Source organism: Triticum urartu, chromosome 3, assembly GCF_003073215.2.
Source record: "Triticum urartu cultivar G1812 chromosome 3, Tu2.1, whole genome shotgun sequence".
In the NCBI taxonomy this organism is placed as follows: Eukaryota; Viridiplantae; Streptophyta; class Magnoliopsida; order Poales; family Poaceae; genus Triticum; species Triticum urartu.
Window position 1 is genome coordinate 726,762,957 of NC_053024.1, and position 10,453 is coordinate 726,773,409.

The following is a 10,453-nucleotide window of genomic DNA, read 5'->3' on the forward strand; positions in this document are numbered from 1 at the left end:
GCCCCACTTCCGTTTTCATTCTCGCCCCGGTCTTCTGTAACAATAGATTAACGGAGAATTACAGGTGTATTTCATTCTCGCCCCGGGCTGCGTGCACGTACCATCCTGTAGGTTTTCCTATTAGCCTGTGATTTATTCATTGATGGGTTGGTTGTATTTGATGATCCGAATTACAGGTGTTTCTTTTTAAAATATAGAGATTATGTTCATTGTTATTGGGATTATTAATTTTTGTTGTTGGATTGTTATTCTCCTGGCTTGACTTAATTCTTTGGGGAACGCGAGCAAAGATAAGCCTACATCACTTGTGTGCACCACTTTTTTTATCCGGTGGCCAAAACTTACATAGGTTCGGCCTACTGGGTATGTTCACCTCAAAAAAAAAAAGTATGTGCAGTGAGGATCTTTGGCCTAGCTGATCAAAATTCACTAAACCAAACATTTCTCTATCACAAAAGTTGATAGAAGTAGCATGGTAAACCAAACGAACAGCTTGCACCCACTTTCGATTCCAGGGCATAATCAGGTTTCATTCTACTCCACATTATAAACAAATCATTTTCTTCCTTTTCCCTCAACCAAGACACGACTGGAGCCTCCTAGATACGTCATTTCTATAGATATTCAACTCTTCCGTCCCACGAGGCCGGTGGTCCCACCCTCTTCATATGCTACTTTGGTGGCGGGAGGTGGGGACCCCGGTTTTGTAGTGTGTTCGGCATGTAGCTAGGATTAGAGTTTGGTGTTTGTGACGACGCCATTTAGATGGACGAGGAGTTGTGGCATCGAAAAATGGTGGTGCCCCGACTTCAACCCCGTCTCGCCACTTCGAGGGGGCTGATGGGTTAGTGCCCTCGTCAGGCATGTGTTGAAGTATTGTGTGGAGTTGATTTGGTCGTCCACTTGTGGTCGTGGACTTGTCTTGTGTGCAGTTAGTTTGCACAATGGAAGATCACGGGCAGAGTCGCTACCTGGCCGTGATATTGGTTCCGCGACAACAACCATGAGTTTCCCTCTATTGTTCTAAGTGTGACACAATTGTTGTTCTTCTTCTTCTTGTCATCGTGCTCCTCGGACAACTAAGCAAGCGACGGCAAATTCAATTCGGACGGATTTTATTGTGGAGCTAGACATATTTCTAAGTCTCCTCCAGCATATTATGAAAAGTTGGGACAACTATCCTACGTGCGGCAGGGCATGGTGAGCGATCCTCAAATGATTCAAACTATCCTATGTGTGGGTGGTTTTTTACACCTTTTGTTAAATAATACAATTGAGATATTATCTATACCAATATAAAAATATTCAAAGGGGCAGATCCAACTAATCTCGGCCATCAAACTAAGTCAATCCAACGACCTAGACTGCTCCAATGTCGAGCGTTCAATGTGTTTAACGTGCAATTAATATCATACCAAATATTTCACTAATCACAAAATTAACACACAAGTACCTAATATGTGCGTGCAATTAATATATTGCCTAAATATTAATGTGCATTGCACGTGCGCATTTACTAGTTACACAAAAATCCCATCTTCTCCCGAACGTAGAAACAAATGGAAGTTTGTAACCAAAGAACCTTGCCGGCCAAGGAAGCTCATCTCTGGGCTGAGTCACCGGTCAACGCTCCATGATCGACATTATCCTATTCTATCAACAAGGCTACAGAAAATTCAACAAGCCATGATGCACAGACCCTACTTACTGACAAGTGGACAAGAAGTGTCCCTAGGCCCACCTGTCAATACCTGACTGCTTCGTGGTGTGCGTACGTGACATTTTTTAAAGGTTCGTGCGTGCGTCACTGCCGATGAAAGGAGAGAGAGGCCGTCGTGGTTGCAACGGGTGCAGGTGCCAGCGAACATGTGCTCGAGCTCGAATGAAGCAAAATATATATAATACTGTGATTTTTAAATTATAGAGAGCGTAGAAACCTTCCACTGGAAGTTTGCATCGAGCCACTCTTTTCCACTATAAAAACAGGTCGATGGGAGCATATCGTTTGCCAACATAAACACACACGGATAAGTTAGCAAAGAGCAGAGTTACCTCAGAGACAAAGGAAGAAGAGAGGCGAGGTAGCTAGCTTCAGACATGGGGTTCTGCTGTGGGCCTTCGGATGTCCAGGTGCTCCCCAAGAACACGTCCTCCTCCTGTCCCTCCTCCTCCTCGTTTGTTAAAGATTCCGGTGATGGCGGCAAGAAGAAACAGCAGCAAGTTATAAAGAAGGAACAGGGGAAGGAGAAGAAGATGAGCAACCTTGACCGGGCCGCCCTCACAACACCCCGCCTCCCCTTCCATTCTCGACCCGGTCTAATGTGACAGATTAGCCGAGAACCAGTGTATTTCATAGAAATATATGATCTTGTGTGTTCTCCTATTAGCCTACGTCCGAGTCTGTAACTTAGGATGTATAGCTCCATTGTCCCGTTGAAGTTTCGAGGTTTGCAGTGTGGCCACGTGTTCTATTTATTCATTGATGGGTTGGCTGTATCAGAATATCCAAATTGCAGGTGTGTTATAATAGAGATTTTGTCCATTGTCCATCAGGACAATATATTTTTCCCTACATATTTTGTTTGTTGGATTATCATTCCCCTTGCTTGACTTAATTGACCAGCTCAAACGAGCAAAGCTTAGCTTATTTTTTCCTCCTGCTGAAGGTGGGGATGTGATCAAGAACCAGGCAAAGGCAAACAAAATGTTACATCCAAAAATAGTAGAGAAGTCAAAATGAAAACATTATACTTGGGGAAGTGCACTGATACAACCGAACAGTTCTGCTTTATTAACTTGAACATGACTAAATGAAGTAGAAACAAATATCGTGACACATATTTAGATAGGGAATGTGCACTATTTTGGGCCATATTGAACTGCAGAAATGATATGCTCTTTAGTAGAAAAAATTTCACCAACTTTTTGTAGGTTATTTACAGGGCCACTGCATGGATCCGTACGTGGTCATTACTCACTCATGCGGACTTCTAGGAGCTTTTGCCTACTGGGTGCAACCGCAGCTGGGAGATGGTAGCACGGATTATCTTCAACCAATTTGGATGGCAAACTAATAATTAATAGGCTAGGTGTTTAGTCATTGTAGCCTATTCTTTCACCGGCTGTGGCATTTTCTATTTTATTTTGATTTGGCTACTTTTGTGAGCCAATACTGGACCTCATATTTTGTATTCTACTTTCGTTAGATAATATGGCTGCATGCATCACTTTGATGTATAGGCCGGGGGCTATCCTCCTTTTCAAAAAAAACTTGAACATGACATGGACAAAGCCAAAAAAGGAATGGCCGAAGATTTTTTTCCTTGATTGGGGATTGATTGATGGTTAGGTAGATATTTTTCACAACAAAATTTATTGCTCAAATCTAACACCAGAATCACTATAAGAATGTGGTTTGTCACTACGGTTTCCAATAACAAATTGGACCTTCATTACGTGATGCACAAACTAGATTGAACTATTATGAAGGCTAACTACAGAAACAACACTGGAAATGTATCTAAGATTTAAAAAAGCAACACTACGTGAATACACTACTTAGGGCCTCTTTGCTTCACAAGAGTCTACAAACTTGAGAATAGGAAAAAACATAGGATTGGAATGTCAAGCTTGTCTCAATCCTACAAGATTTTGATTTGTTTGATCGCGTCACCGAAAAAAACAAAGGATTCCTTCAAAGTGATTTGAGTGGATAATAAAATTCGTATGAAACATTGTACAAAGTAATCCTTAGAAAAAAACTATGGGATTCAATCATATGAATAAAAAATAATATAGGAAAAAATCCCAAGGATTCTAAGCCTCCAAAATTCTGATAAAATGCCCAAGGAAAACTTTAATCCTTAGAAAAAATTCCCAAGGAAAATTAGGCATAAGTAACAAGCATGACTTCTCCAAGATAAACATTACATTGCTCCCTCCAAAGAGGAAATACCCAAACTGAGAGAAAGAGTTTGAGTTATATAATTAAACACCAACACAAGTGTTGCCAAGGAGCGATGGTTTCAGCAGATTTGACGACATACCACTTGTTGACATCTAATACACTCTAAAATTCTCTACCTTTATCTGGTTATTGGTTATTTTAGTGCATTGTGTCAAAATTGTTGAAATTTATGGATCCTATGGACAAGGATAAATATAAACACACCCCAATATGTTAAGCGGCATAGAATTATTTGTGGAATATTGTGATAGATATGGTTTGTTAATATTTAGGGTGAAATCTATTTAATAAAAGTTTTTTTTGAAATCGCATGACATAGTTGATAGCCAAAACATATTTTTACAAAAAATGTAGTATCCACTAGTACTCCCTCCATTCTAAAATATAGTGCGCCCGCGCTTTTCGAGGTCGGACTTTGACCATAAATTTAACGAACGAGACCGACTGCGGCGAGAGAAAAAGTTACATAATTAAAAACTTCTTTCGAATACGAATTCACTGATATAACTTTTGCTCCCGCCGCAATCGGTCTTGGCAGTTAAATTTACGGTCAAAGTTGAAGCACGTTGATAGAGGAAGCACTACATTGTGGAATGGAGGGAGTATCATATTATCATAATTATAAATATTATAATTGTGTGAAAAACATATAACCTCAACATACATGGATGTGATTGCATTAATGATCCCCTTAGCTATGCCTCAAAAAGATAATATACATAAAAAAGCATTAGTAATATGTTGAGTATAAAACAATTAACAAGAAGTCAAGAACGATGAAGTTAAAAGTCAACAATCAACTATTTATATTAAAAAATATTTTTATTTGTTTGTGTTATAAGTACATAGTCTTCACTTTCGATAAACCAAAAGTATCAGCAACAACGGTTGAACTTGTCACTACAATAGTAGGTTGACACACAAAGCAGTGGCATCCTCAGCATATTTGGGCATTTGATCTTGCGCCCTACAAGATGTTTAAGGTCTCCAGCAATAGCTTCAGACGATTTTGGTTTTCGGCTGGAGACCTTTCCCTGCAAAAGAGAGTTAAGCTTTTTTAGCCACCCACATCTTCAAGGGTGGCTTCGAAGCAATGAGTCTAAGTGCAGCATCTGAGAACTTTGGCTTTGGAGCCCTAGCAAAAATTCTTGCAGGTGGACAATAGTACTCATAAGAATAAGCAGAATAGTTCTTGGTCGTATGAACATGGCGGTTTGATGAAACGCGCACATATTCACAGGCCTGAGTATAGCTTCCCTGCAAAACATTTGCGTTAGTGCGACTCAGGTGAGTCCTCTGTCTATATGAAGCCTTTGGACCGTATGAAGCCTGTGGTATGGGATTTGTCTTCTTCACCTGTGGTGTCATGATGACATTCACAGGAAGATTCTCCAAACACCTTTTCGGCACCCAGACCTTCTTCATGGGCGGTCCATTCCTGCAGTTAGTACCAATATACCTGGCAAACACTTCACCCTTCTGATTCTTAAACAGTTTATAGTTTGCATCAAAGGATTCATCAATAACAATGGGATTAGCACAAGTGAAGCCAGATAGGGAGGATGGATCCACTGAAGGTCCCTTTGCAGCAACCCATGTGGTTTTGGGGTACTGCAGGTTTCCAGTAAGAACCATCAGCAGTCATTTTCCTTTCGAACCCAACACCCTCTTTCCTAGGGTTTCGGTTCAGGATCTGCCTTTTGAGGACATCACATAGTGTCTGATGCCCTTTGAGGCTTTTGAACATCCCTGTTTCAAGCAATGTCTTCAACCTAGCATTCTCATCAGCCATAGCAATGGCATCCTCAGCAGAGGGGTTAGTTGGCACATCAGCAGTTGAAGATATTGCAATAGTAGAAGCAGTAGAACAACCAGCAACAGAAGTAGCGTTGTCATGCTCAATACATTTAATACATGGTGGTTCAAATCCTTCCTGAGCTGAACTGATCTGTTTGGCACGAAGTGACTCGTTTTCCTTTTGAAGATCTTCATGAGCCGCTCTCAATTTCTCAAGATCTTGCTTCCTTTGAAGATAATCATAGGAAAGCTTTTCATGAGTTGTTGAGAGCGTTTCATGACGACTTTCAAGTTCCTCATACTTAACGTGAAGATTTTTTATGTCTTCAATTAAGGACTAAGATCAAGTCATTTCAGCGTCTAACATGTCATCGCTTTTGTCTAACAGTTTTTGAATATGTTCCATAGCTTTCTGTTGTTCAGTTGCAATTTTAGCAAGTGTTTTGTAGCTGGGTTTGGAACCACAATCAGAGTCATCTTCACTGGAAGTTTGATAGTGAGTAGTGCGTGTGTTTACCTTGGCACCGCGTGCCATGAAGCAATAGGTAGGAGCGGAGTAGTCCTTGTTATTTGCATCGGTGTCGGTGACGGAGTCATTGTCTTCAGTGTTGAAGATGGACTTGGCAACGTATGCTGTAGCCAGACTCGCAACGCCAGAATCGGACTCCTCCTCAGACTCCACATCCGCCTCCTCAGAAGCGGACTCCTCCTCTGAATCCATTTCCTTGCCAACAAATGCACGTGCCTTACCAGATGAGCTCTTCTTGTGTGATGAAGACTTGAGGAGGACTTGGAAGAAGACTTTGAGTATTTCTTCTTCTTCTTGTCGTCAGAATCATACTCCTTGGTCTTCTTTTTCTTCTTGTTCTAATTGTCCTTGTCATTTTTGACGACATACCATAGGTCGACATCAATGGCTTCAAGATGCATGCGCATCTTATTCTTCCAGTAGGGATATTCAGTTCCATCGAAGACTGGGCACGCAGCGGAGACTTTGATTATCCCTGCAGTCGACATAGCTAAAACTCCAGGTGGTTAAACCGAATCACACAGAACAAGGGAGTACCTTGCTCTGATACCAATTGAAAGTGCTAGTGATCGACTAGAGGGGGGTGAATAGGCGATTTTTATGGAAGTCTTCAAAACATGGATGTTTCGAAGACAAACGATAGAAATAAACCTATTACCATGCAGCGGAAAGTAGACTACACTAGGCAAACCATAGTCAAGTATTCAATGGAGTGAAAGCACAATGACTAATAGCAGCTAGGCAGTAAAGATCAGGTAGGAAGATATTGTGAAGCCAATCAGAACAAGCAGTCACTCAGTGAAGACAAAAGATAAAGCAATCATACAATGACTTCACAAGGACCAACAATAAGTAAAGGGAAGGGAAGGATGAAACCAGTGACACGTTGAAGACAATGATTTGTTGGACCAGTTCCAGTTGTTGTGACAACTGTACGTCTGGTTAGGGAGGCTGAGATTCAACTCAGAAGACCTCGTCTTCACCTTATTCCCCTTGAGCTAAGGACACCCAGTCCTCGCCCAATCACTCTGGTAAGTCTTCAAGTTAGACTTCCAAACCTTCACAGACTTTGTTCACCGGCGATCCACAATGACTCTTGGATGCTCAGAACGCGACGCCTAACCGGCTGGAGGATTCACAGTCCTCAAGTGTAATAAGTCTTCAGATCACACAGACAGGAAGACTTAAGTGATGCCTAACACTCTTTAGCTCTGGGTGTTTAGGGCTTTATCCTCGCAAGGAATTCTCTCTCAAAGGCTTCGAGGTGGGTTGCTCTCAAACGACAAAAGCCGTGCACTAACTCTGAGCAGCCAACCATTTATGGTTGTAGGGGGTGGGCTATTTATAGCCACTAGGCAACCCGACCTGATTTGTCCGAAATGACCCTTGGTCACTAAGGAACTGACACATGTTCCAACGGTCAGATTTCAAACACACACGGCAACTTTACTTGAGCTACAAGCAAGGCTGACTTATCCAACTCTGGACAAGATTTGCTCTCATAGTCTTCGTTCGAAGACATAGGATTTCGGTTAAGCATCACTTCAGTCATTCTGACTGGTTCACTTGGACCCCACTTAACAGTACGATGGTTCCTATGACTCAACAAAGAAGAGAAAGAACGACGAAAGAACTAAGTCTTCGCGCTCCATAGTCTTCATGCGATGTCTTCTCTTATCATAGTCTTCAATGTGAATGTCTTCACATACCACCTTTGACTTCAATGTCTTCTTACATTTTTTGGGGTCATCTCTGGTAGGAAAACCGAATCAATGAGGGACTTCTACCTGTGTTATCCTGCAATTCTCACAAACACATTAGTCCCTCAACTAGGTTTGTCATCAATACTCCAAAACCAACTAGGGGTGGCACTAGATGAACTTACAATCTCCCCCTTTTTGGTGATTGATGACAAACTAGTTGAAGTTTTCAACGGGGAATAAAATATGTGAAATTGTAAAGGATAGGGAATTGTCATCATAAGTGGCAAAGGCTCCCTCTGAAGATGTGCATATAAGTAATTTGCTTTTGGTATGCAGATGCACATGGCATGTTGTACTTATGGAGATCCTCTTCAACTTATGATGATAATTCATCATGCAAGAAAAGTATGTGAAGATAATGACATGCATAATGAAAAATGGACGTCTGCAAAATGATCTAAGTGCAGAATTTATCGTTGCACATGCAGAATTTATCATCGCATCACATAATAGCAAATAAGTAGAAGACGACCATCGAGTTTAAGTGTTACAACTCAAAGAACCAAATGTATCGAAAATGAGAGTTGTAAGCACTTGGCAAAAGTATCAAAAGTAAAGCAACCACCCATATGGACCCGCTTGAAGACTATCAACTCATATGCTTCTCCCCCTTTTGTCAGTGAGGACCAAAAAGGTTTGAAGACATAGAGCGCCTACTCGTTCCCATGAGGTGCAGGCGAGGCAGCAGGGTCGTCGGTGAGATCCGGTGGTGCAGAGGAACTTGGTGCAGTGTCGTCACGCGCTGAAGTTGGAGGAGGTGAAGTTGCATCATCTTGGTCATCGATGACTCTGGCATTTACGGTCGCAGCTGAGGACGAGTATTCAGAGTCTTCAAGTGAGGGAGTCCGACGCAAGTGAGCATTTCTAGGAGGAGTTGAGTCAAACTTGAAGCGTTCAGTGAAGCCATCGTCGTGCAGATCAGCTTCAGCACTCAGTAGGGTCAAACTCTTCCACGACCTCCGACAGGTTTCATGAGTGACAAAGGCATTCTTGGTGGCAAGATTGCGAATGCGGTTGACATCCACCAAGAGGCTTTGCATCTGACGCTTAAGCCAGTCATGATGTTTGTCCTGTTTCTGATGCAACGCGATGAGAAGCTCTCGGTCATTGAGGACACGAGATCGTCTTTGAGGCCTTTGCGCAATGGTGCTACCAGTGGCATCAGTTTGAGCACGAGGGGCACGTGTGTTTCCAGCAAGGGGATAAACACGAGACACTGCTGAATTCCTTCAATGGGCTGGGTGAAGCTTTGGTGATCAGCATTGTGAAGATAAATGGGATCCTTAGCAGGCTCTGGGTAAATGGCTTCAACTGACAAATCAACCTCGGGCAAGAATATAAGATGATTGCACGCAGATGGCTGATAGTTGAAGGCTGATTGACGCTTGATCAGATGCATGCCCCATGGAGCATAGAATTTCAACCCAAAGATGTCGGAGCCACACGCAGCCAACTGTCTGATGAAGAAGTCTTGAGCATTGAAGTTGATGCCATTGAAGATATAGAAAACCAAAGTCTTCATTGCTCCTTCAAGCTTCGCTGCGGATGAGTGTCCTTTGACAGGCCATAGAGTCTTCCTGATGATGTGTAAATGGTGCGAGGCAGGTACTCTAGGTCTTCAACAAAGAACTCAGATGGGTATTCAGCGTCGTGAGGCAGAGGCTTCATCATGCTCAGCATTTGACTCATGTTGGGTTCTGGCTTCTGAAAGATGCTTTCCAAGGCATTTTGATGTTGTTGACAACCTGGTTCATAGTGTAAGTGCATCTAGTACCACCCCTAGTTGGTTTTGGAGTATTGACAACAAACCTAGTTGAGGGACTAATGTGTTTGTGAGAATTGCAAGATAACACAGGTAGAAGTCCCTCATTGATTCGGTTTTCCTACCAGAGATGACCCCTAAAAATGTATGAAGACATTGAAGTCAAAGGTGGTATGTGAAGACATTCACATTGAAGACTATGACAAGAGAAGACATCGCGTGAAGACTATGGAGCGCGAAGACTTAGCAGTTTCGTCGTTCTGTGTTTTTCTTTGTTGAGTCATAGGAACCACCATACAGTTAAGTGGGGTCCAAGAGAACCAGTCAGAATGACTGAAGTGATGCTTAACAAAAATCATATGTCTTTGAGTGAAGACTATGAGAGCAAATCTTGTCCAGAGTTGGATAAGTCAGCTTTGCTTGTAGCCCAAGTAAAGTTGCCGTGTGTGTTTGAAATCTGACCATTGGAACACGTGTCAGTTCCTTAGTGACCCAGGGTCATTTCGAACAAATCAGGTCGGGTTGCCTAGTGGCTATAAATAGCCCACCCCCTACAACCATAAACAGTTGGCTGCTCAGAGTTAGAGTACGGATTTTGTCGTTTGAGAGCAACCCACCTCGAAGCCTTTGAGAGA

General features: G+C 42.2%; 1 protein-coding gene across 1 annotated transcript; it reads left to right on the forward strand.

Annotated features, from left to right (window-relative positions):
- The first annotated feature begins 1,993 nt into the window (after positions 1-1,993).
- LOC125549468 lies at positions 1,994-2,574 on the forward strand. Its single transcript, XM_048712877.1, has one exon. The coding sequence runs from the start codon at positions 2,098-2,100 to the stop codon at positions 2,323-2,325; it is 228 nt and encodes a 75-aa protein (XP_048568834.1). The 5' UTR covers positions 1,994-2,097; the 3' UTR covers positions 2,326-2,574.
- Positions 2,575-10,453: the final 7,879 nt, after the last annotated feature.

What these genes read in the sequence shown, in the direction of transcription:
- LOC125549468 (XM_048712877.1), top strand. Translation starts at nt 2,098, where the DNA reads ATGGGGTTCTGCTGTGGGCCTTCGGATGTCCAGGTGCTCCCCAAGAAC.